General features: G+C 41.8%; 1 protein-coding gene across 1 annotated transcript; it reads left to right on the plus strand.

Moving 5' to 3' along the window:
- tbx18 (T-box transcription factor 18) lies at window positions 1–27,769 on the plus strand. The gene is made up of 8 exons (XM_055873400.1): window positions 1–570; window positions 2,353–2,527; window positions 3,265–3,366; window positions 3,841–4,012; window positions 5,711–5,878; window positions 10,939–11,003; window positions 23,992–24,083; window positions 26,105–27,769. Exons 1-8 carry the CDS (start codon window positions 330–332, stop codon window positions 26,656–26,658), a joined length of 1,569 nt encoding a protein of 522 aa, XP_055729375.1. The 5' UTR covers window positions 1–329; the 3' UTR covers window positions 26,659–27,769.

Consider the following 27,769-nt stretch of genomic DNA (forward strand, 5'->3'; position numbering starts at 1 on the left):
GCCACTGCGGTCCGCATGCGCTCAGCTCACACACATCAGAAGGTTTATTTCACTTGCAGCTAACGTTTCAGTTGGAGAGAGAGGGATAAAGAGAGAGAGAGATAGAGAGAGAGGTAGAGAGAGAGAGAGAGTGTATTTGGTCACTAGGACGGTATGTGCGGCGCCCCAAAGTCAGTCCTGAACGGGCCGTAGCTCAAGGAGAGAGAGGAGCGTCCGCTATTACGGTGGAGGCCCTTGGGGTGAACTTTTTACTTCATTTCACTTCTGTATAGAGTGACTTTTTCGTTCTTTCCTTTCCTGCGCCTCTCCCCGGTCGGACGGTTGGTGGAATGGCAGAGAAGCGACGCTCCCCGTGCACTCTGAGCGTCAAGGCGCACGCGTTCTCGGTGGAAGCTCTGATCGGGTCGGAGAAGAGACGGAAGCTCGGGGAGGACGACACTAGGGTGTGCTTTCTCGAGGAGGTCACGGAGGTGTTGGAGCTGCCCAGTAACGGAGGGGAGAGAGAGGAGAGGGCGTGCAACCGCGCCAGCGACCGGGGCAGCGAGATAGAGTGCGTTAGTGACGGCTCGCGTAAGTAAAGATTGTTACCGTGGAGTGTTGACACCGAAGACGACTTTAAATACATTCACCACCACTCCCTAGAAAAACGCACACTGGACTGAACATTTAATAATGACATATTATGAGGCTACAACTATTCTAACAGGGACTCAGGCGAAACTGGTGTAGGCCTATCCTGTAACTGGCCCGATAAATCCAATCTAGTATTTCTTGTTGATCTGTTTTTATTGCTCGTTGTTGTTGTTGTTGTTGTTGTTGTTGTTGTTGTTGTTGTTGTTGTTGTGGGTGGTGGATGTTTATTACTGCATAGCCTCAACAATAAGACAATGATTGTATGAACCGAATGATTGACATGAACTAAATTACCACTAGAATGAAATAAAAAATAAAATCGATAACCTGCAATAACCAAGTAGGCTATACAAATATCCTAATAATAATAACAACAGTAAACACAAATACTGTTATAAATGTAGTCTAAACTTGAACATAATTACAGACTATTTACAGAACCAAATGCACAGAGTAAGGGCCTAATATATTTATCTGGGTTCAGAAACACAGAGCATCTGAAACATGCATTTAGATGTATCTGATTTAAACATTAAGGAGGGGCTGATAAGTTTGCCGCTCTATTGTAGAGATATGAAATAATATCCGGTTATTGGTCGAGTAAATAGAACGGCTGTGCGCGTGACTAATCAGCAGCTTTACGAGTCTTGTTACAATCATAAACACGCCAATTAGCTATTACCGGCAGGAAGATGGCCTCGGATGAGGGCCGTTATATGAACGGGGTTTAGACTCGCGTTAAAATCCACAGAAACACAACAAACTGTTCTATTGTAAATGTAAAAAATATTTGATCAAAACTATTCAATATCAGCCTAGCTGTATCAGTCAGAAAATAGGTTTTTTTCTTTAGTGTGGTTAAGCCTGGGTGTTGCACTGTGCTGACTGTGATTCTATAGTCCTTATATAGTACTTATTATTATTATATTACTGTATTCTACATGAATATAATATTTATTTCTATTTAACCTTTATTTATCCAGGGAGTCCCATTGTCAGATCTCTTTCAACAGGCAGGGAGACGTGTCCATGACACTAACGTTATAATAGCTTATTCATAGAATTTAATAAAATAAAATATAACTTCTTTGTCAATCAAAGGATGGTTGTTTGTCTTTGGCCTCACCGTGATAATAGATGATAACATAACAGGAGAGATAATATGGTCCTAAAATAATATATGACCGTAGCGCTATAGTTTATTACATTTACGCCTGTCTAGTTGTGGGCTGACCAATACAGAACACATATTGGTATATTGTCTGCGGCCTGAACACCCATTTTGACAGCAACACAAATGGTCCAGTCTAGTCAGGTCTGGTCCAGTCTAGTCCAGTTCTAGTCCAGTCTAGTCCAGTCCAGTCTAGTCCAGTCTAGTCTAGTCAGGTCTGGTCCAGTCTGGTCAGGCCTTGTGACTCTAGTGGAGTTTAACAGACAAGAACAGACACGGCTCGTTTGGCGACGAACAGAGAGCCATGATTATTATAACTGATGGGACAATGACACGCACACGCACACGCACACGCACACGCACACGCACACACACACACACACACACACACACACACACACACACACACACACACACACACACACACACACACACACACACACACGACTATACTTTAGGCCTACTGCAGTCACTACTAGCCTGTACCAAACTACTACATTATAACAAGATTGTCTTGCTCGTGACTGACCCGGACTGTCTTTCCGTAGTGGAGAGCTGTGACGTGCTGTTGGAAAGCCCCCTCCCAGAGGCCCAAGCCCAGCGCGCCCCACCGGTAACAGTAACGGTTCCCGGAGAGGAGATGCGCGTGGACTTGCAGGGCTCCGACCTGTGGAAACGGTTTCACGAGATCGGTACAGAGATGATAATCACGAAGGCGGGCAGGTGAGAGAAACGACACGGTAACACAGAGGCTAAAGAAACAGTGAAGAAGAGGACAACAAGTCTTTGCCGTGAACTTTAAACAATGTGCAGATATTTTACATGAGCTTCCTGCTGTGACGGAAAAGGGTTATTTTTTATTTAAACATGTTTTAAATTAACCGGTCGTTCAATGTTGCAGTTATGACGCAAGGATTATTAAGTGTCTTAACAGAAATTTAAAGCAGATTTACCGTCTAATCAAAATGTGTTTGATTCAACCGGATTGATCACAAACAAAACAAAATAGTTTAATAAAAAGGGAAATACTGAGAAAAGAATTTCTTTGAAAAGTTTACGCAAATTACACAAAACCACCTTTGACTAAATATAATAATAATAATAACAATAATACTGTTTTATTATAATGTTATAAGGTACTATTGTAATGTTGTTTAAATAATAATTTAGCTAATTCTGTCGTAGCCTATAGGTCTACCTTTCATGCGTGATTTGTATTTTCTTATAGGCCTAGGCCGAGCATAATCACATGTTAGGTAAAGTGAGGATATTTATATCATTGTGTGAGAAATGTATATTTCATGTCACGAACAAAAAAGAATCTGAACAATTGTAAAAACGACCAGCTGACTATGTTGCATCTCTTTACACAGCCAGGCAACTAATCGAAATATTTAGTAAGCTACATATTTTATGTATTCAATGTGACTCTATTTGATGTCTCTCTCCTCCCGGTGCAGGCGGATGTTCCCCGCTATGCGCGTGAAGATTTCGGGTCTGGACCCCCACCAGCAGTACTACATTACCATGGACATTATCCCCGTGGACAACAAACGATACAGGTTAGGAATATAACACAAAAATAACTATTATATACGCCTAAACTCTACAACTAATATAAGAATAACAACCTCGTAGACAACACATTATACGCTGCTACAGGTCAAGAATTAGCCGATGCAAAATCCCTTTCTGATAACCTACTATTGCAGGTATTTCTGCTGACGTTTACATATAGATTAACTGTGCTAGGCTGGAGAGGCGTCTTGGTTTCTTTGATATTATAGCATAAAAACCTTGAGAGGTTTATCCAAGTTGTAATCGTTTGTGTCGGTGAACGGGGAACAAAGCGGAACAAATGGCGGTTGGGAACGGTCTGTCAGTCAGCGATGGTTGTGTCCGGTTTGGTAAAGAAACGCTTTTGGACAGTAAACCTCACAGTCCTGACGGTCAAATAACAAATGCTCCAACAACATGAACACGAAACACAGTGTTGATGCTATTTCTCTCTTTCTCTTGTGTTTGTGTGTGTGCAGGTACGTGTACCACAGCTCCAAGTGGATGGTCGCGGGAAATGCAGACTCCCCAGTGCCGCCGCGTGTATACATCCACCCGGACTCTCCGGCTTCCGGTGAAACGTGGATGCGTCAGGTGATCAGCTTCGACAAACTCAAACTGACCAATAACGAACTGGATGACCAGGGACATGTAAGTTACCTATTTATTATATATTTTTTATATATGCAACACGTAACATTAGGATGAGTGTATTATTACTTGGACTAAATCTACACCAGTTGGTGGATGGAATGATGCATATATTGACTGACTGATGGATTTATGAGCTACTGGTAAATATTGATCAGAATGCTATTTGTATGAAGTGACTTTAAACTGGAGAAACTCGAAGGAAAGGGGATTTCAAAAGAATTAATCTGAAATTGTGCTTAAAGTTTAATATTTAAAAAAAAAACATGTTTACTTTTTGATATACAGTAGATTTTGAGTTTGATAAAAGGACAGAAATGGTAAATATTCTGAATGAAAGGATGGTGTTCATTGAGGTCATGTCGTGATTGGATCGTGATTGGATCGTGATTGGATCGTGATTGGATCGTGATTGGATCGTGATTGGATCGTGGTTATCAGAGGAAATAGATCACATTTTCTCCAGAAGTTTAGTTTAGTTCATTGGAGTATTTTAAAAATCATTGTAAACAGACGGAAACCGCCAGGCTGGACTAAACTGTGATTGGCCGTTCAAGAGGAACTGTTTGTGTGTTTTTGTGTGTTTCTGTGTGTGTGTGTGTGGGTTTCTCTGTGTGTGTGTGTGTGTGTGTGTGTGTGTGTGTGTGTGTTTCTGTGTGTGTGTTTCTGTGTGTGTGTGTGTGTGTGTGTGTTTCTGTGTGTGTGTGTGTGTGTGTTTCTGTGTGTGTGTGTGTTTCTGTGTGTGTGTTTCTGTGTGTGTGTGTGTGTGTGTGTGTGTTTCTGTGTGTGTGTTTGTGTGTGTGTGTGTGTGTGTGTTTCTGTGTGTGTGTTTCTGTGTGTGTGTTTCTGTGTGTGTGTTTCTGTGTGTGTGTGTGTGTGTGTGTGTGTTTCTGTGTGTGTGTTTCTGTGTGTGTGTGTGTGTGTGTGTGTTTCTGTGTGTGTGTTTGTGTGTGTGTGTGTGTGTTTCTGTGTGTGTGTTTCTGTGTGTGTGTTTCTGTGTGTGTGTGTGTGTGTTTCTGTGTGTGTGTTTCTGTGTGTGTGTTTTCTGTGTGTGTGTTTCTGTGTGTGTGTTTCTGTGTGTGTGTTTCTGTGTGTGTGTGTGTGTGTGTTTCTGTGTGTGTGTGTTTCTGTGTGTGTGTGTGTGTGTTTCTGTGTGTGTGTGTTTCTGTGTGTGTGTGTGTGTGTTTCTGTGTGTGTACGTGCATGCCTACGTGAGTGTGTATGTGCAAGTATGCGTCTGTGTTTTATGATGTGAGAGAATAGCAGGCAATTCCATTCATGTGTAATTGTGTAGTTCTTCTGCGATATAAAAATGCCCTAACCATGCTGCGTGTGTGTTGTGTGTGTGCTGTGTGTGTGTGTTTGTGTGTGTGTGGTGTGTGTGTTTGTGTGTGTGTGGCGTGTGTGTGTGTGTGCTGTGTGTGTGTGTGCATGTGTTTGTGTGTGTGTGTGTTGTGGGTATGTGTGTGTGTGTGTGTGTGTGTGTGTGTGTGTGTGTGTGTGTGTGTGTGTGTGTGTGGTGTGTGTGTGTGTTGTGTGTGTGTGCTGTGTGTGTGTGTGCATGTGTTTGTGTGTGTGTGTTGTGGGTATGTGTGTGTGTGTGTGTGTGTGTGTGTGTGTGTGTGTGTGTGTGTGTGTGCTTGTGTGTGTGTGTTGTGTTGTGTGTGTGTGTGTGTGCATGTGTTTGTGTGTGTTCAGATCATCCTCCACTCCATGCATAAGTACCAGCCGCGAGTGCATGTGATTCATAAGGAGCGTGGCGAGGAGCTGTCTCATGTTAAAGCCGTTCCCCAGGGAGACGGCACCAGAACACTCAGCTTCCCAGAGACCACCTTCACCACTGTCACCGCATACCAGAACCAACAGGTAACCTTCACACAACATTCACACAACCATACCGGAACCAACAGGTAACCTTCACACAACATTCACACAACCATACCGGAACCAACAGGTAACCTTTACACAACATTCTACACAACCATACCGGAACCAACAGGTAACCTTTACACAACATTCACACAGCCATACCAGAACCAACAGGTAACCTTTACACAACATTCACACAACCATACCGGAACCAACAGGTAACCTTCACACAACATTCACACAACCATACCGGAACCAACAGGTAACCTTTACACAACATTCACACAGCCATACCAGAACCAACAGGTAACCTTTACACAACATTCACACAGCCATACCAGAACCAACAGGTAACCTTTACACAACATTCACACAGCCATACCAGAACCAACAGGTAACCTTTACACAACATTCACACAGCCATACCAGAACCAACAGGTAACCTTTACACAACATTCACACAACCATCCTTTACACAACATTCACACAACCATACCGGAACCAACAGGTAACCTTTACACAACATTCACACAGCCATACCAGAACCAACAGGTAACCTTTACACAACATTCACACAACCATACCGGAACCAACAGGTAACCTTTACACAACATTCACACAGCCATACCAGAACCAACAGGTAACCTTTACACAACATTCACACAGCCATACCAGAACCAACAGGTAACCTTTACACAACATTCACACAGCCATACCAGAACCAACAGGTAACCTTTACACAACATTCACACAGCCATACCAGAACCAACAGGTAACCTTTACACAACATTCACACAGCCATACCAGAACCAACAGGTAACCTTTACACAACATTCACACAGCCATACCAGAACCAACAGGTAACCTTTACACAACATTCACACAACCATACCAGAACCAACAGGTAACCTTTACACAACATTCACACAGCCATACCAGAACCAACAGGTAACCTTTACACAACATTCACACAGCCATACCAGAACCAACAGGTAACCTTTACACAACATTCACACAGCCATACCAGAACCAACAGGTAACCTTTACACAACATTCACACAACCTCTAAAGTCTAAACAACCATACCTTAAAGGTCCAAAGCAGCCATTTTTATCTCAATATCAAATCATTTCTTGGTAACATGGTACCATACTGTGATTGTTTTAAATTAAATTGGTCAAAATAAACAAAATAGCATCCTAGAAAAGAGCAATTTCCTCAAGCATGAATTCTGCTGGGACTGTGTGGGAGTGGTTTAAGTGGGGAGGGGAAACGTAACATCTGCTGTTATTGGCAGAGAGGTTTGCAACTGTCTTTCTTATTGGTCTAATATCTAATTTACTGCATGGTGATGTCACCGTGGTTGACAAAAACTCACTTCCACCAAAACAGGAAGAGACTTCAGACGGTCTTTTCAAACAGCTCTTACACTAAAAGGGATTATGATCATTTTCACCATTTCACAGTATTATTCCATCCTCATAGTGTGAAAATATATTATACAACACAAATTAGAAACTCAACATGTAAAGTGTTGGTCCCATGATTCGTGAGCTGAGAAAAAGGATCACAGACATTTTCCATGCACACAAAAAGCTTATTTCTCTCAAATATTGTGCAGAAATGTTAGATCCCTGTTAGAGAGAATTTCTCCTTTGTCAACATAATCCATCCACCTGACAGGTGTGATGTATCAAGAAGCTGATTTAAACATCATGATCATTACACAGGTGCACCTTGTGCTGCGGACAATAAAAGGCCACATATGTCTCAAGTTTTGATGGAGCGTGCAATTGGCATGCTGACTGCAGGATTATCCACCAGAGCTGTTGCCAGAGAATTGAATGTTCATTTCCCTACCATAAGCCACCTCCAACTGTGTTTGAAAAAATTTGGTAGTATGTCTAGCCGGCCTCACAACCCCGAACCACGTGTAACCGTGCCACCCTAGGGCCTCCCTCGAACCACGTGTAACCGTGCCACCCTAGGGCCTCCCTCGAACCACGTGTAACCGTGCCACCCTAGGGCCTCCCTCGGACCACGTGTAACCGTGCCACCCTAGGGCCTCCCTCGAACCACGTGTAACCGTGCCACCCTAGGGCCTCCCTCGTACCACGTGTAACCGTGCCACCCTAGGGCCTCCCTCGGACCACGTGTAACCGTGCCACCCTAGGGCCTCCCTCAGACCACGTGTAACCGTGCCACCCTAGGGCCTCCCTCGAACCACGTGTAACCATGCCACCCTAGGGCCTCCCTCGAACCACGTGTAACCATGCCACCCTAGGGCCTCCCTCGGACCACGTGTAACCATGCCACCCTAGGGCCTCCCTCGGTCCACGTGTAACCGTGCCACCCTAGGGCCTCCACGTCCAGCGTCTTCAGCTCCAGGATGGTCTGAGACGGGTCAGCTGGTCTGCGACGAGTCAGCTGGTCTGAGACGAGTCAGCTGGTCTGCGACCCGGACAGCTGATGAAACTGTGGGTTTACACAACTGAAGAATTTCTGCACAAACTGTCAGAAACCGTCTCAGGGAAGCTCATCTGCTTGTCATCCTCACCAGGGTCTTGACCGGATTGCAATTCGACGTTGTAACTGACTTCAGTGGGTAAATGCTCACTTTCGATGGCCACTGGCACGCTGGAGATGTGAGCTCTTCACAGATGAATCCCAGTTTCAACTGTACCAGGCTGATGGCGCTCTGCACTGGGAAACATCATGTTTTTGACTGCAGAGAGAGAGAGACAGAGAGAGAGAGAGAGACAGAGACAGAGAGACAGACAGAGAGACAGAGACAGAGAGACAGAGACAGAGACAGAGACAGAGAGACAGAGAGACAGAGAGACAGAGGGCAAGAGAGTTGTAAGGTTCTAAGGGGCAGTGTGGAACAAGGCTGAAGGAGCTCACACAGTGGACATTTTGGTTTCTACTGGTTTCTACTGGTCTCTTCTGGTCTCTACTGATCTCTACTGGTCTCTACTGTTCTCTAATGGGCTATACTAGTCTCTAATGGTCTCTACTGGTCTCTACTGGTCTCTAATGGGCTATACTGGTCTCTAATGAGCTCTACTGGTCTCTGCTGGTTTCTACCGGTCTCTACTGTCCTCTAATGGTCTCTACTGGTCTCTACTGTCCTCTAATGGTCTCTACTGGTCTCTACTGGTCTCTAATGGTTCCTACTGGTCTCTACCAGTCTCCAATGGTCTCTACTGATCTCTAATGGTCTCTACTGGTCACTTTTGTATTCTACTGAGATCAATTGACACCCTTTACCATGGCACTTTGAGATTTATTTTAAACTGCAAAACCCTTACTGGTCTCTACTCGTCTCTACTGATCTCTACTGGTCTCTACTGGTCTCTAATGGGCTCTAATGGACTCTACTGGTCTCTACTGGTCCCTACTGGTCTCTACTGGTCTCAACCGGTCTCTACTGGTCTCTACTGCTCTCTAATGGACTCTACTGGTCTCTACTGCTCTCTAATGGACTCTACTGGTCTCTACTGCTCTCTAATGGACTCTACTGGTCCCTACTGGTCTCTACTGGTCTCAACTGGTCTCTACTGGTCTCTAATGGGCTCTAATGGACTCTACTGGTCTCTACTGGTCTCTAATGGGCTCTACTGGTCTCTACTGGTCTCTACTGGTCTCTACTGATCTCTACCGGTCTCTACTTATCTACACATTTTGCCATGAATGTTGTTCTGTAGGCAGCTCTGCAAAGCGGTCACTTGCTGCCACAGCCACAAAGTCATACAATCTGATTTTAAAACTATCCCTAACCTGTAATGTAATGTAATGTCTAATCCTTAAATGAAGCCTAAAAAGCCTCTATACACAATTTAATAAAACCATGAAGCCCTAAAGCTTATTTCCTTATATTCAGGACAATGACACACACACACACACACACACACACACACACACACACACACACACACACACACACACACACACACACACACACACACACACACACACACACACACACACACACACACACACACACACACACACGCAACTTTATGGCTAATCACTGTTATTGTTGATGTGAAATTGTAATAATGTTCATGTAAACAAACAGGAGATGGACGTACAGATCATTCCCAGACCAATCCTTCTCTACTATCATGTAAACTAACAGGAGATGGACGTACAGATCATTCCCAGACCAATCCTTCTCTACTATAATGTTTACAAACAGGAGATGGACGTACAGATCATTCCCAGACCAATCCTTCTCTACTATAATGTTTACAAACAGGAGATGGACGTACAGATCATTCCCAGACCAATCCTTCTCTACTATAATGTTTACTAACAGGAGATGGACGTACAGATCATTCCCAGACCAATCCTTCTCTACTATAATGTTTACAAACAGGAGATGGACGTACAGATCATTCCCAGACCAATCCTTCTCTACTATAATGTTTACAAACAGGAGATGGACGTACAGATCATTCCCAGACCAATCCTTCTCTACTATAATGTTTACAAACAGGAGATGGACGTACAGATCATTCCCAGACCAATCCTTCTCTACTATCATGTAAACTAACAGGAGATGGACGTACAGATCATTCCCAGACCAATCCTTCTCTACTATAATGTTTACAAACAGGAGATGGACGTACAGATCATTCCCAGACCAATCCTTCTCTACTATAATGTTTACAAACAGGAGATGGACGTACAGATCATTCCCAGACCAATCCTTCTCTACTATAATGTTTACAAACAGGAGATGGACGTACAGATCATTCCCAGACCAATCCTTCTCTACTATAATGTTTACAAACAGGAGATGGACGTACAGATCATTCCCAGACCAATTCTTCTCTACTATAATGTTTACAAACAGGAGATGGACGTACAGATCATTCCCAGACCAATCCTTCTCTACTATAATGTAAACTAAAAGGAGATGGACGTACAGATCATTCCCAGACCAATCCTTTTTGTAACTGATGTTTGAGGGAATCTGACAATATGCTAATATGGTTGTGTTGCTTGTGTTGTTGTTGTTGATGGTCTGATGTTGTTGTTGTTGTCTTCAGATCACCAGGTTGAAGATTGACAGGAACCCATTTGCTAAAGGCTTCAGAGACTCAGGCAGAAACCGGTGAGTTCCTCTACACATTACTGGATAGTTACAGAGTCAGAGCCTGGGTTGTGTGTATATACACTACCAGTACCAGTACCAGTATCAGTACCAGTACCAGTATCAGTACCAGTACCAGTACCAGTATCAGTACCAGTACCAGTATCAGTACCAGTACCAGTACCAGTACCAGTATCAGTACCAGTACCAGTATCAGTACCAGTATCAGTACCAGTACCAGTACCAGTACCAGTACCAGTATCAGTACCAGTATCAGTATCAGTACCAGTATCAGTACCAGTATCAGTACCAGTACCAGTATCAGTATCAGTACCTGTACCAGTACCTGTACCAGTATCAGTACCAGTACCAGTATCAGTACCTGTACCAGTATCAGTACCAGTACCAGTATCAGTACCTGTACCTGTCAAACGTTTGGACCCACCTACTCATTCCAGGGATATTCTTCTTTTTTTCTTTTATACTGTTTTCTACATTGTAAACAAATCAGAATATATTTTATATTTGAGATTCTTCAAAGTAGCCACCCTTTGCCTTGAGGACAGATTTGCACACTCTTGGCATTCTCTCAACCAGCTTGATGAGGTAGTCACCAGGAATGAATTTCAAGTTAACAAGTGTGCCTTGTTAATTTGTGGAATTGATTTCCTTCTTAATGCGTTTGAGCCAATCAGTTGTGTTGTGACAAGGTAGGGGTGGTATACAGAAGATAGCCCTATTTGGTAAATGACCAAGTCCATTTTATGGCAAGAACAGCTCAAATAAGCAAAGAGAAACGACAGTCCATCATTACTTTAAGACATGGAGGTCAGTCAATACAGAACATTTCAAGAACTTTGAAAGTTTCTTAAAATGCAGTCACAAGAAACATCAAGCGCTATGATGAAATTGTCTCTCATGAGACCCAGAGTTACCTCTGCTGCAGAGGATAAGTTCATTAGAGTTACCAGCCTCAGAAATTGCAGCCCAAATAAATGCTTCACAGACTTCAAGTAACAGACAAATTTCAACATCAACTGTTCAGAGGAGACTGCGTGAATCAGGTCTTCATGGTCGAATTGCAGCAAAGAAACCACTACTAAAGGACACCAATAAGAAGAAGAGACTTGCTTGGGGCAAGAAATATGAGTAATGGACATTAGACCGGTGGAAATCTTTCTTTTGGTCTGTTGAATCCAAATTGGGGTATTTGGTTCCAACCGCCGTGTCTTTTTGACCACACATGCTGTGTGGTCAAAGGATGATCTCCGCATGTGTGAGTCCCATCGTGAAGCATGGAGGAGGAGGTGTGATGGTGCTTTGCTGGTGACACTGTCAGTGATTTATTTAGAATTCAAGGCACACTTAACCAGCATGGCTACCACAGCATTCTTCAGCGATACATCATCCCATCTGGTTTGCGCTTAGTGGGACAATCATTTGTTTTTCAACAGGACAATGACCCAACACACCTCCAGGCTGTGTAAGGGCTATTTGACCAAGAATGACAGTGATGGTGCTGCATCAGATGACCTGGCCTCCACAATCACCCGACCTAAACCCAAATGAGATGGTTTGGGATGAGTTGGACCACAGAGTGAAGAAAAAGAAGCCAACAAGTGCTCAGCATATGTGGGAACTCCTTCAAGACTGTTGGAAAAGCATTCCAGGTGAAGCTGGTTGAGAGAATGCCAATAGTGTGCAAAGCTGTCATCAAAGCAAAGTGTGGCTACTATAGAATTGTTTAACACTTTTTTTGGTTACTACATGAGTCCATGTGTGTTATTTCATAGTGTTGATGTCTTCACTATTATTCTACAATGTAGAAAATAGTAAAAATATAGCAAAACCCTTGAATGAGTATGGTCCAAACTTTTGACTGGTACTGTATATATACAGTGCGGTCCATAATTATTGACGCCCTTGATAAAGATGAGCAAAATAAGCGTATAAAATAAATAACACAAATACTGAGCTGTGTTGTATGACCCCAAATTATATAATTTTATACTAAAACAAATGCTCAGAGAAAGAGACAAAGTAATAAAAAAAAAAGGTAGGGTTAAAATGATTGACACCACTGTTTTCGTTCTATACCTTTCAATACCTTTCAATACCTTTCAATACCTCACCTTGCGAGGATAACAGCACTGAGCCTTTTTATAAAATGTTTTATGAGTTGGAGAACACCTTGGGAGGGATCTCAGACCATTCCTCCATACAGACTCCTTCCAGATCTTTGATATCCTTTGTCTGGTCTTATCAGTGGCGTGCCGTGGGCCTGGGGCCTGGGCCTTCAGTGAGGTACTACACACTCCCACCCGAATTAATCCACCTCATTATGATGCCACGGCTCTAGAAACTATACATTTAGACAGAAACGCAGTATAACCAGGTGTTGCGTCACCTTGAAATTGACAAATTGACATTTTTGGGTAAACAGTGTTTACCCAAAAACATGACACAATCAATGAGTCTTTTCAATATTTCCCTTCACCTTTTCATTGTGCAGCTCCGTTGCCCTGCGCGTTTGTTCGTTGAGCTGTAGATCCACTCCAGTGTCCCCAAAAGTTTTCAAAAGCACCACTGGTTGTTAGGTTCCAGCCGTACTTTGGTGTCTCGTTGCTGCCTTGGTTAGACAACTCAAGTTTGCAAAGCCAGTGTGGCTCCAAACACCAAATCGATCACTTGCAAATAATAGGCGAGGATATTGGAAATTTAATCAAAGTCTACTAGATGATAAATTGTTTAGAACTAGGACAGAAGATTTTATAACTGACTTTTTCAGACATAACATAGGTACAGCAGATCCCCTTATTGTATGGGACACTTTTAAGTGTGCCTTTAGAGGCCATGCAATTCAGTACTCATCTATAAAACAAAAGCAATTTAGATCAAAAGAGTCCATATTAACAAAGGAAATTGAAGGACTAACAGTACAGTTAGATAGCAATAAAAACGGTACCATAGAGGCACAGAATAATTTAGAGGAAAAACAAAAAGAAATGGAGGAACTTATTCAAGAAAGATCCAGTGTAATATATTATAAAAATAAAGCGAACTGGATGGAATATGGGGAAAAATGCACCAAATTCTTTTTCAATCTTCAATATAGAAATGCTACCAAAAAAAATGTATTAAAACTTGTGACAAATGATGGAGTCACGCATGATTCACCAAATGATATTTTGAAAGAGGAAGTAAAGTACTTTAAGAATATGTTTTCGTTTCAGGCTCCTCCATCTCCACTAACTGAAACTAATTGTATGGATTTTTTTCCTATTAATAATGTAAAATTAACATCTGAACAGAAAGACTCATGTGAAGGCCAAATTACAGAGGAGGAACTGCTTGTTGCAATTGGGGCCTTTAAAGACGGGAAAACTCCAGGGCTGGATGGCATACCAGTGGAAGTATACAAAACGTTTTTTGATATACTCAAAGGACCATTATTAACTTGTTTTAACCACTCCTATATAAATGGTAGATTATCAGACACACAACAAGAAGGTCTGATATCGTTATTACTGAAACAGGACCCAAGTGGTATATATAAAGATCCAGTCCAATTAAAAAATTGGAGACCTCTTACACTTCAGTGTTGTGATGCAAAAATCCTAGCAAAATGCTTGGCGCATAGGATAAAAAAAGTTTTGTCAGATATTATTCATCCTAATCAGACAGGTTTTTTACATGGACGATACATTGGAGATAATATAAGGCAAGTACTGGAAACAATAGAACACTATGAGATATCGGGGACACCAGGCCTGGTTTTCATAGCTGATTTTGAAAAGGCTTTTGATAAAGTACGACTGGAGTTTATATATAAATGCCTAGAATATTTCAATTTTGGGGAATCTCTTATAAAATGGGTTAAAATTATGTATAGTAACCCTAGGTGTAAAATAGTAAATAATGGCTACATCTCAGAAAGTTTTAAACTATCTAGAGGAGTAAAACAAGGTTGTCCACTATCGGCATATCTATTTATTATTGCCATCGAAATGTTAGCTGTTAAAATTAGATCAAACATTAATATTAAAGGATTAGAAATCCATGGCTTAAAAACTAAGGTGTCATTGTACGCTGATGATTCATGTTTTCTTTTAAAACCACAACTAGAGTCTCTCCAGGGCCTCATAGAGGATCTAGATACCTTTGCTATCCTCTCTGGATTAAAACCAAATTATGATAAATGTACCATATTACGTATTGGATCACTAAAAAATACACATTTTATATTGCCATGTAGTTTACCAATTAAATGGTCTGACGGAGATGTGGACATACTCGGTATAAAAATCCCAAAAGAAAGAAATGATCTCACTCCAATAAATTTTTATAGAAAGTTAGCAAAAATAGATAAGATCTTGCTACCATGGAAAGGAAAATACCTGTCTATTTGTGGAAAAATCACCCTAATCAACTCTTTAGTCATATCACAGTTTACCTATTTGCTTATGGTTTTGCCTACACCTAGTGACCTGTTTTTTAAATTATATGAACAAAAAATATTCAATTTTATTTGGAACGGCAAGCCAGATAAAATTAAAAGGGCCTATTTATATAACGAATATGAATTCGGAGGGCAGAAATTATTAAATATTAAAGCATTAGACCTCTCACTAAAGGCATCGGTCATACAAAAGTTATACTTAAATCCAAACTGGTTCTCTAGTAAACTGGTACGAATGTCTCATCCTATGTTCAAGAAGGGCCTTTTTCCCTTTATTCAGATTACACCTGCTCATTTTCGGTTGTTTGAAAAGGAAATGATCTCCAAAATATCCTTATTCTTTAAACAAGCCTTAGAAAGTTGGTTGCAATTTCAGTTTAATCCACCTGAAAGGACGGAACAAATAGTACAACAAATATTGTGGTTAAATTCAAATATAATAATTGATAAAAAAACTGTATTTATCGAAGAAATGTTTAAAAAAGGTATAATTTTTGTGAATGATATCATAAATAGGACTGGTGGAGTTATGTCACACATGCAGCTAACACAGACATATGGAAAAGTCTGCTCTACCCAAAATTACAACCAATTAATTGCAGCATTACCAAAAAAATGGAAGAGGCAAGTAGAAGGGGAAAAAAGTAAGGAACTTGTATGTCGGCCCTGTATTAAAGAACAAAAATGGTTAAAGAAAAGTGTGATAAATAAAAACATATACCAATTTCATTTAAGGACCAAAAAACTAACAGCTGTGCCATACAAATTGCAAAATAGTTGGGAAGAGATTTTCGATGTACCCATTCCATGGCACATGGTTTATGAATTGATACGCAAAACAACGCCGGATTCAAAACTTCGAATTTTTCAATATAAATTATTATACAAAATTCTTGCAACTAATAGAATGTTATATATATGGGGGATACAATCTTCCCAGCTCTGCAGATTCTGTTGTGAGGAGGCAGAGTCATTAGATCATTTATTTTGGTATTGTCCATATGTAGCTCGTTTTTGGTCACAAGTCCAGGAATGGCTGAAGAATTGCAACATTTGCCTAAAACTAACGCTACAGATAGCAATACTGGGGGATTTGAAAAGCCATAGTCAATCAATCAATAATATAATAATTATTTTGGCAAAGATGTTTATTTTTAATTTACAATCTGTAGAAGCTATGAGAATAGGAAGGTTCAGGTCTTTTGTGAAGCATCACAGCACAGTTGAGAAATGTATGGCAAATAGAAATCCGAAATGGATGATGTTGGAAGATAGATGGGAGGGGTTGGGTGGAGCTGAAGGGTGGGACTAATAACAAGATAAATAATATAGGGCATACGGGATCTGTGAAATGTGTATAGGTGCGGAGCTTTTGTGAAATAGCACAGTTACAAGTGGAAATAAAATTGGATGGACAACAGAAATAGAGGAAGGACTAAGAACAAATAAGAGAGAACTATTGTAAAGTGGACTGTGTCTGTAAGATAGGTATAAGATGTAGAAATTGAAGGTAAAAGCAGAAGTGTTTATAAGTTTACTCCAATTGGGGGATTGGTGGTAGGGTCGCGGGGAATAATAATAAAGGCATATTCTTTAAAAAAGTATGTATGTCTATATAGGTATGTGTATGTATATATGTGTATATGTATGCATACGTGTATGGATATATATATTTACCCCAAAAAATATGGGGGATTGGAAATGATGCAGACAATTACATTGGAAGCAACATTCTTTCCGCAATACTAAGCTGATCCACCCCTAAAAAAAATAAAAAATAAAAAAAATAAAAAGAATAGCAGCAAGGTAATGTGGTGTGGGAATTTTAATGTCCACAAAACACACTGGGGGATGGGGGGGGTTAAAAAAATAAAAATAAAAAAAATAATAGGCATTCCCAGCAGTACAGTTTGCAGTGCTTCTCGGAGCCAAGGAGCCTGTGAGCCATTGACAGCGCTCATAGTTGAAACTTTGAAAGTGGCGAGCGAACGAAGCACTTTCCCGCCTGTGACAGGCTTTGTGGCGTCGGGCGACCTCTCCTTACAATGTCTAACTTTTCTTGAAAAGTTCGTCTTGAGAATGGCGTTATAATTATATCCTCGACCAAATTGATATCTTCTCCTCCTTCCGCCATTGTGGGTTGAAAAAACAGCTTAGTAGTACGCAAATTAATTCGTTTATCAAATTCAGTTTCCTAGATCTCCATAGGACCTGCCTCTCAATATTGGTAATCCAATCAAAAGACGTGCACGCACTACGCCTGCTAGCTGGCTCCTGTGTAACACTGGAGCCAGCCAGAAGGCGTACAATAGCCAACTCTAAAGCTGATTGGTTGACACAAAATTTTCATTTCCATTCACTATAAGCTACAAGCGCCCGCACTGTTGATTCTGAAGGCCTGAGGGCAGATTTTAGACCCCTGGCAACACATGATGGCTGAATATGATTGGATAAAAGATCTAACATAAAGACCAGCCCTCCAAATCTCAACCTGGGGCTGGAAGCAGTGCAACCAAGAGGAAAGCTATGAAATGAAGAGTATAACTCTTACTCTGGGGAATAATTTAATACATATTTGTGGGAAAATATATTACATTTTTTTTTTATATTCTGATGATGTTTAGGCCAGCAGAGAAGGCCTTGCAGGCCCTGACGGCCCACCACTGGGTCTTATGGACTGACCTTTTCAATTCAAACCACAGGTTTTCAATGGGTTTCAAGTCCGGAGACTCTGCAAAATGTTGATTTTATTGGCCAATTAACAATTTCCTAAGGGATGTTGATGTGTGCTTTGGGTTATTGTCTTGCAGGAAGATCCACTTGCGTCCAAGTTTTCAGCCTCCTGGCAGAGGAAACCAGGTTTTTGGTTAAATTCTCCTGTTACTGGGTAAAGTTCTTGGAGTCGTTGACCTTAACAAGGGCCCCGGGCCGCAGAACATCACAGGTCCACATTCTACAGTAGGTATTGGGTTATTTTATGCTCATGCCTTCTCATTTCGATGCCAAACCCACCACTGGTCTGCGTAGACAAAGAGCTTTATTTTCCTGTCATCTGACCAAAGCACCGGGTCCAATCCGAGTGCCAACGTCGTTTAGTAAACTACAGGCGTTTACATTGGTTGGATGACATGAAAATAGAGTTCTTTTGCCACGCACACCAGTCGCGGGTTTGGCATCGCAAAGTGAATGAGCAGAGAAGAACCCCATACCCACTGTAGGATATGGTGGTAGATGTTTCACGTAATATAAAAAATATTTCCAAACATGCATTCTGTTCGCAACAAGGCATTAAAGTAATACTGCAAAAAAAAAAAAAATGTGGCAAAGCAATTACTAACTTTTATTCCTGAATAGAAGGTGTTATGTTTTTGTTATCATTTTGCTTCCACTGGTCCAGGCGCCCTTCTTAATTTAAACGGCACCAAGATCTTTACCCAGTAACAGAAGATTTTAAACAGAAAACCTGCTTTTCTCTAACAGTCGGCTTTCATTGTACTTTCTATCAGGTTTTAGACATTCAGAGACGTTCAGCGAGAGTGAGACATTTTTTAAATCCGTAATAATAATTGCCCTCCCCCGCCGCTCCCAACAAAATCATATTTATACCATTATATTTATAACATCATAATTTAACATCACATTCCCATAAAGATACAGGAATATTAAGACCAACAACATTAGCAGCATTAAAACAACAACTGTTCTGAGGAAAATATGTTTACATAAAAACACATCTAACATGTCAAAACACATCTAACATATCAAAACACATCTAACATGTCAAAACACATCTAACATATCAAAACACATCTAACATATCAAAACACATCTAACATGTCAAAACACATCTAACATGTCAAAACACATCTAACATGTCAAAACACATCTAACATGTCAAAACACATCTAACATATCAAAACACATCTAACATATCAAAACATATTTCAGTGTTTTTTTTTATTTTTAGGAATATTTAATTTGAAATGAGTGGCAAAAAAAATATGAAAACCACTTAGTTTGTCAAGATACTGTGTATATACCACGGTTAATGGCTGTTCTAAAGCACGACGCAACGCGGAGTGCCCGGACACAGCCCTTAGCCGTGGTATATTGGGCATATATCACAAACTCCTAATGTGCCTTATTGCTGTTATAAACTGGTTACTTACATAATTAGATTAGTAAAAAATAAATGTTTTGTCAGCCAATCAGCATTCGGTGCCTGAAACACCCAGTTTATAATACGAGATGTACACTACATAGCCAAAGTATGTGGATAACCCTTCAAATGAGTGGATTCGTCTATTTCACCCACACCCGTTGCTGACAGGTGTATACAATAGGGCAAACAGCCATGTAATCTACAGAGACAAACATTGGCAGTAGAATGGTCTTTCTGAAGAGCTCAGTGTCACCGTCATGGGATGCCACCTTTCCAGCAAATCAGTTTGTCAAATTTCTGCCCTGCTAGACCGGCCTCAGTCAACTGTAAGCGCTGTTTTTGTGAAGTGGAAACGTCTAGGAGCAACAACGGCTTATACGCGAAGTGGTAGGCCACACAAGCTCACAGAACGGGACCGCCGAGTGCTGAAGCACGTACAAATGATCTGTCCTCAGTTGCAACACTCCACTACCGAGTTCCAAACTGCCCTTGGAAGCAACATCAGCGCAATAACTGTTCGCCGGGAGCTTCATGAAATGGGTTTCAGTGGCCGAGAAGCCGCACACAAGCCTAAGATCACCATTCTCAATGCCAAGCATCGGCTGGAGTGGTGTAAAGCTCACCGCCATTGGACTCTGGAGCAGTGGAAACGCGTTCTCTAGAGTGAGGAATCACGCTTCACCATCTGGGAGTCCAACAGACAAATCTGGTTTTGGTGGATGCCAAGAGCACCCTGCCTGAAGTTTGGTGGAGGAGGAATAATGGTCTGGGGCTGTTTTTCATGGTTCGGGCCCCTTAGTTCCAGGAAAATCTTAACGCTACAGTTTACAATGACATTCTAGATGATTCTATGCTTCCAAATCTGTTGCAAAAGTTCTTTGAAGACCCTTTCCTCTTTCATCATGACAATGCCCCCGTGTACAAAGCGAGGACCATACAGAAATATTTTTTCAAGATCGGTGTGGAAGAACTTGCCTGGTCTGCACAGAGCCCTGACCTCAACCCCATCGAACACATTTGGGATGAATTGGAACACCAACTGCAAGCCAGCATCAGTGCCTGACCTCACTAATGCTCTTGTGGCTGAATGGAAGCAAGTCCCCGCAGCAATGTTCCAACATCTAGTGGAAAGCCTTCCCAGAAGAGTGGAGGCTGTTATAGCAGCAATGTCCCAACATCTAGTGGAAAGCCTTCCCAGAAGAGTAGAGGCTGTTATAGCAGCAAGGTTCCAACATCTAGTGGAAAGCCTTCCCAGAAGAGTGGAGGCTGTTATAGCAGCAATGTTCTAACATCTAGTGGAAAGCCTTCCCAGAAGAGTGGAGGCTGTTATAGCAGCAATGTTCCAACATCTAGATGAAAGCCTTCCCAGAAGAGTGGAGGCTGTTATAGCAGCAATCTTCCAACATCTAGTGGAAAGCCTTCCCAGAAGAGTGGAGGCTGTTATAGCAGCAATGTTCCAACATCTAGTGGAAAGCCTTCCCAGAAGAGTGGAGGCTGTTATAGCAGCAATGTTCCAACATCTAGTGGAAAGCCTTCCCAGAAGAGTAGAGGCTGTTATAGCAGCAATGTTCCAACATCTAGTGGAAAGCCTTCCCAGAAGAGTGGAGACTGTTATAGCAGCAATGTACCATCATCTAGTGGAAAGCCTTCCCAGAAGAGTGGAGGCTGTTATAGCAGCAATCTTCCAACATCTAGTGGAAAGCCTTCCCAGAAGAGTGGAGGCTGTTATAGCAGCAAGGTTCCAACATCTAGTGGAAAGCCTTCCCAGAAGAGTGGAGGCTGTTATAGCAGCAATGTTCAAACATCTAGTGGAAAGCCTTCCCAGAAGAGTGGAGGCTGTTATAGCAGCAATCTTCCAACATCTAGTGGAAAGCCTTCCCAGAAGAGTGGAGGCTGTTATAGCAGCAAGGTTCCAACATCTAGTGGAAAGCCTTCCCAGAAGAGTGGAGGCTGTTATAGCAGCAATGTTCCAACATCTAGTGGAAAGCCTTCCCAGAAGAGTGGAGGCTGTTATAGCAGCATTGTTCCAACATCTAGTGGAAAGCCTTCCCAGAAGAGTGGAGGCTGTTATAGCAGCAATGTTCCAACATCTAGTGGAAAGCCTTCCCAGAAGAGTGGAGGCTGTTATATCAGCAAAGGAGGGACCAACTCCATATTAATGCCAATGATTTTGGAATGAGATTATCGACAAGCAGATGTCTACATTTGGTCATGTAGTGTGTGTGTGTGTGTAATAATATAACCGTGTGTTTGTGTGTGTATAATATAACCGTGTGTTTGTGTGTGTATAATATATAATGAACAAAAATATAAACGCAACATGTAAAGTGTTGGTCTCATGTTTCATGAGCTGAAATAAAAGATCCCAGAAATGTTCCATACGCACAAAAAAAGCTTATTTCTCTCAAAGCATCACATTTTGTGCACAGATTTTACATCCCTGTTAGAGAGCATTTCTCATTTGCCAAGATAATCCCCCCCATTTGACAGATAATCCACCCACCTGACAGATAATCCCCCCACTTGACAGATAATCTCCCCACCTGACAGATAATCCCCCCACTTGACAGATAATCCATCCACTTGACAGATAATCCCCCCACTTGACAGTTAATCCACCCACTTGACAGATAATCCACCCACCTGACAGATAATCCCCCCACTTGACAGATAATCCCCCCATTTGACAGATAATCCACCCACCTGACAGATAATCCATCCACTTGACAGATAACCCACCCACTTGACAGATAATCACCCCACTTGACAGATAATCCCCCAATTTGACAGATAATCCCCCCACTTGACAGATAATCCCCCCACTTGACAGATAATCCACCCACCTGACAGATAATCCCCCCACCTGACAGATAATCCACCCACCTGACAGATAATCCACCCACTTGACAGATAATCCCCCCACTTGACAGATAATCCACCCACCTGACAGATAATCCATCCACTTGACAGATAATCCACCCACTTGACAGATAATCCCCCCACTTGACAGATAATCCCCCAATTTGACAGATAATCCCCCCACTTGACAGATAATCCCCCCACTTGACAGATAATCCACCCACCTGACAGATAATCCACCCACCTGACAGATAATCCACCCACCTGACAGATAATCCCCCCACTTGACAGATAATCCACCCACCTGACAGATAATCCACCCACTTGACAGATAATTCCCCCACTTGCCAGATAATCCCCCCACTTGATAGATAATCCCCCCTCTTGACAGATAATTCCCCCACTTGATAGATAATCCCCCCACTTGACAGATAATCTCCCCACCTGACAGATAATCCCCCCCACTTGACAGATAATCTCCCCACCTGACAGATAATCCCCCAATTTGACAGATAATCCCCCCACTTGACAGATAATCCCCCCACCTGACAGATAACCCACCAACGTGACAGATAATCCACCCACTCGACAGATAATCCATCACCTGACAGATAATCCACCATTTGACAGATGATCCACCCCCCTGACAGGTGTGGCATATTATATACAGTATATAACTGTGTATATAATATACAGTATAACTGTGTGTATAATATACAGTATGTAACTGTGTGTATAATATACAGTATAACTTATTGTATAATATACAGTATATGACTGTGTGTATAATATACAGTATATGACTGTGTGTATAATATACAGTATGTAACTGTGTGTATAATATACAGTATAACTTATTGTATAATATACAGTATATGACTGTGTGTATAATTTACAGTATGTAACTGTGTGTATAATATACAGTATAATTTATTGTATAATATACAGTATATGACTGTGTGTATAATATACAGCATAACTGTGTGTATAATTTACAGTATGTAACTGTGTGTATAATATACAGTATATAACTGTGTGTATATTTTACAGTATGTAACTGTGTGTACAATATACAGTATAACTTATTGTATAATATACAGCATAACTGTGTGTATAATTTACAGTATATGACTGTGTGTATAATATACAGTATAACGTATTGTATAATATACAGTATGTAACTGTGTGTATAATATACAGTATAACTTATTGTATAATATACATCATAACTGTGTGTATAATATACAGAGGCGACTCATTTTCATGCACATTTTTTCATTGAGAAATACTGCACCAAACATCTTTAAATGTAAAATGCGTAACTAAGATCTCCTCAGCAAAACGTCAAAATTAATGTGTATAATATAAAAATGTGTATAATATACAGTATGTAACTGTGTGTATAATATACAGTATGTAACTGTGTGTATAATATACAGCATAACTGTGTGTATAATTTACAGCATAACTGTGTGTATAATTTACAGCATAACTGTGTGTATAATATACTATATAACTGTGTGTTCCAGGATGGGTCTGGAAGCGCTAGTAGAATCCTATGCTTTCTGGCGTCCGTCTCTAAGATCCCTGACATTTGAAGACATCTCTGGAATTAAGCAAGGTAAGACATCCTTTCTGAAAGCCTCTGTTGAAACAAGAAACCTCCAACCTAACTTTAAAAACAAATGTATTAACAAATTACTGTTGTACTGGTCTGACTGTTGTCTGACTGTTGTACTGGTCTGACTGTTGTACTGGTCTGACTGTTGTACTGGTCTGACTGTTGTCTTACTGTGGTACTGGTCTGACTGTTGTACTGGTCTGACTGTTGTACTGGTCTTACTGTTGTACTGGTCTGACTGTTGTCTGACTGTTGTACTGGTCTGACTGTTGTACTGGTCTGACTGTTGTACTGGTCTGACTGTTGTCTTACTGTTGTACTGGTCTGACTGTTGTACTGGTCTTACTGTTGTACTGGTCTGACTGTTGTCTTACTGTTGTACTGGTCTGACTGTTGTCTGACTGTTGTACTGGTCTGACTGTTGTACTGGTCTGACTGTTGTACTGGTCTGACTGTTGTCTTACTGTTGTACTGGTCTGACTGTTGTACTGGTCTGACTGTTGTACTGGTCTTACTGTTGTACTGGTCTGACTGTTGTACTGGTCTTACTGTTGTACTGGTCTGACTGTTGTACTGGTCTGACTGTTGTACTGGTCTGACTGTTGTACTGGTCTGACTGTTGTCTGACTGTTGTACTGGTCTGACTGTTGTACTGGTCTGACTGTTGTACTGGTCTGACTGTTGTCTTACTGTTGTACTGGTCTGACTGTTGTACTGGTCTGACTGTTGTACTGGTCTGACTGTTGTCTTACTGTTGTACTGGTCTTCCTGTTGTACTGGTCTGACTGTTGTCTGACTGTTGTACTGGTCTGACTGTTGTACTGGTCTTACTGTTGTACTGGTCTGACTGTTGTACTGGTCTGACTGTTGTACTGGTCTTCCTGTTGTACTGGTCTGACTGTTGTCTGACTGTTGTACTGGTCTGACTGTTGTCTGACTGTTGTACTGGTCTGACTGTTGTACTGGTCTGACTGTTGTACTGGTCTGACTGTTGTACTGGTCTGACTGTTGTCTTACTGTTGTACTGGTCTGACTGTTGTACTGGTCTGACTGTTGTACTGGTCTGACTGTTGTACTGGTCTGACTGTTGTACTGGTCTTACTAACTGTGACTGTGATATGTGGTTTTAGTTGAACTGACTGTGACTGTGATATGTGGTTTTAGTTGTACTGACTGTGACTGTGATATGTGGTCTTAGTTTAACTGACTGTGATATGTGGTTTTAGTTTAACTGACTGTGATATGTGATTTTAGTTGAACTGACTGTGATATGTGGTCTTAGTTTAACTGACTGTGATATGTGATTTTAGTTGAACTGACTGTGATATGTGGTTTTAGTTGTACTGACTGTGACTGTGATATGTGGTCTTAGTTTAACTGACTGTGATATGTGGTTTTTGTTGAACTGACTGTGATATGTGGTTTTAGTTGTACTGACTGTGACTGTGATATGTGGTCTTAGTTTAACTGACTGTGATATGTGGTTTTTGTTGAACTGACTGTGATATGTGATTTTAGTTTAACTGACTGTGATATGTGGTTTTAGTTGTACTGACTGTGACTGTGATATGTGGTCTTAGTTTAACTGACTGTGATATGTGGTTTTTGTTGAACTGACTGTGATATGTGGTCTTAGTTTAACTGACTGTGATATGTAGTTTTAGTTGAACTGACTGTGACGGTGATATGTGGTTTTAGTTGAACTGACTGTGACTGTGATATGTGATTTTAGTTGTACTGACTGTGACTGTGATATGTGATTTTAGTTGTACTGACTGTGATGTGTGGTTTTAGTTGAACTGACTGTGACGGTGATATGTGGTTTTAGTTGAACTGACTGTGACTGTGATATGTGATTTTAGTTGAACTGACTGTGACTGTGATATGTGGTCCTTGTATCTACCTTAGTTGACTGGAAATTGGTCTGGATTAGAGTGTCTGTTAAATGAATAAAAGGTCAAAGTAAAATGTAACTGATTAGTTTAGTTTTCTGATGTTACTCTGTGTCTGTCACTCTGCAGGAGCCCCAGGGCCCCACGGAGGTGTTGGATCGCCTCACCTGCTCTCCTCCTCTCCTTGCTCCTCCCCCTTCCAGGTGTGGCCTCTCTCCCCCCCGGACTACACCTGCAGCAGGCCGACACACACACCCCTACATCGCTACAGTAACCACCCCGAGCCCTTCCCCTCTCCTACGTCGCGAGGACCGTCAGCCTATGACAACGAAGGATTTTGCTCTATGTCCCTCCCTCCCTCTCAGATTGGCTATCTACAAAACCCCGCCCACCAGGGTTACGGAAGTCTCCGTCTCCACTCCCCCCCTTACGGTCTCTACGGTTACGCCTTCCCCCCCTCCCCCCGCCTCGTTGCCAGCCCAGACAAGATGGCGGCTCCTTCTGCCACTGCAGCCAATCAGAACGCTTTTCTCGGCTCCTCACCCAGCGGAACCCTGGCGGACAGTCTGGGCATGCTCAGTGGAGGCCAGCAGGCCAACTTCTTGTTTGACTCTCGGACGCTGGGAATGGCTGGCAGCCAGTCAGGGGGAGGAGCTTCACAGGTCACTACCCACATGGGCTGAGAAATACTCCGACCCTGACCCCCAGGGTTGCTATGGCAAATAGCTGCTGCTCCGGGTAGGGCATGGGTTTGGAACTCTGGAAAAAAACACCAGCCAATGAGGATTGATGAGACATCTCACGGACCTATGGGGAGACAGATAGAGATGGAGAGATGGAGAGAGAAAGAGGAAACAGAGCGAGACAGCTTCAGTGACGTTTGTTTTGAGCGCTAAGAAAGATAAAGAGAGAACGTCAAACTCCGCCGTTTTAACGTCTACAGGTGCTGTTGTTGTTGTTGTTGTTGTTGTTGTTGTTGTTGTTGTTGTTGTTGTTCCTAAGTATGTTATTAAAAAGACTAAATTAACAGACGCTTCAGAGAGACTGAAACAGCTGCATTGGAGGGGATCTGGGGGTCCGGTACGAGACTGGAGACCCGAGAGAATAAACACACAGAACCAACCAGCCGCGGAGCTGGAGATTCAACATCCAGAAGAATCGGGAAATGAACACTAGTAAAGCTTCAGCACCTGTGGACAGCGTCTCTGAACAGTTAGAACCTCACACAGCTCCTAGGAACAGAGTGGACATAGTGAGAGGCATACTGAGATATATGAATGGTGTTATAAAGGATGGATGGCTGTATTCCCATGCCAAAGATACAGTATCAGGCAATCTGTAATGTTTCCCTATTCCTTATGTCGTGCACTTCTCCTGGATGGAAACCTATGAAGCAGCCCTATGAAGCTCTGGCCTAAAGTAGTGCACTATATAAGGAATAGGACTTACATCCCACGTTGTGTGTGTGTGTGGCATGTTTTAACTATTTGACTTAAAGGTGTCATAACTGCTTATAACCTTTATACATAATGAACTGTGTTAATGGTGGGTCATGTGACCTAACGCACTTACTGCCGATATATACACACACACACACACACACACACACACACACACACACACACACACACACACACACACACACACACACACACACACACACACACACACACACACACACACACACACACACACACACACACACACTGCCAACACACAGCGTTCTGCCTGGCCTCTGTCTATGACGGACAAGCAGCTTCATGAGCCAAAAAAAACAATAAAAAGTATAATATT

The sequence above is a fragment of the Salvelinus fontinalis genome, chromosome 20 (assembly GCF_029448725.1).
Source record: "Salvelinus fontinalis isolate EN_2023a chromosome 20, ASM2944872v1, whole genome shotgun sequence".
Lineage (NCBI taxonomy): Eukaryota > Metazoa > Chordata > Actinopteri > Salmoniformes > Salmonidae > Salvelinus > Salvelinus fontinalis.

Bases quoted from the DNA above. Each gene is read 5' to 3' on its own strand.
- tbx18 (XM_055873400.1), top strand. From the start codon at position 330: ATGGCAGAGAAGCGACGCTCCCCGTGCACTCTGAGCGTCAAGGCGCAC. The intron at 571-2,352 runs GTAAGTAAAGAT...GTCTTTCCGTAG, and splicing joins GTGCGTTAGTGACGGCTCGC to TGGAGAGCTGTGACGTGCTG. The intron at 4,013-5,710 runs GTAAGTTACCTA...GTGTGTGTTCAG, and splicing joins AACTGGATGACCAGGGACAT to ATCATCCTCCACTCCATGCA.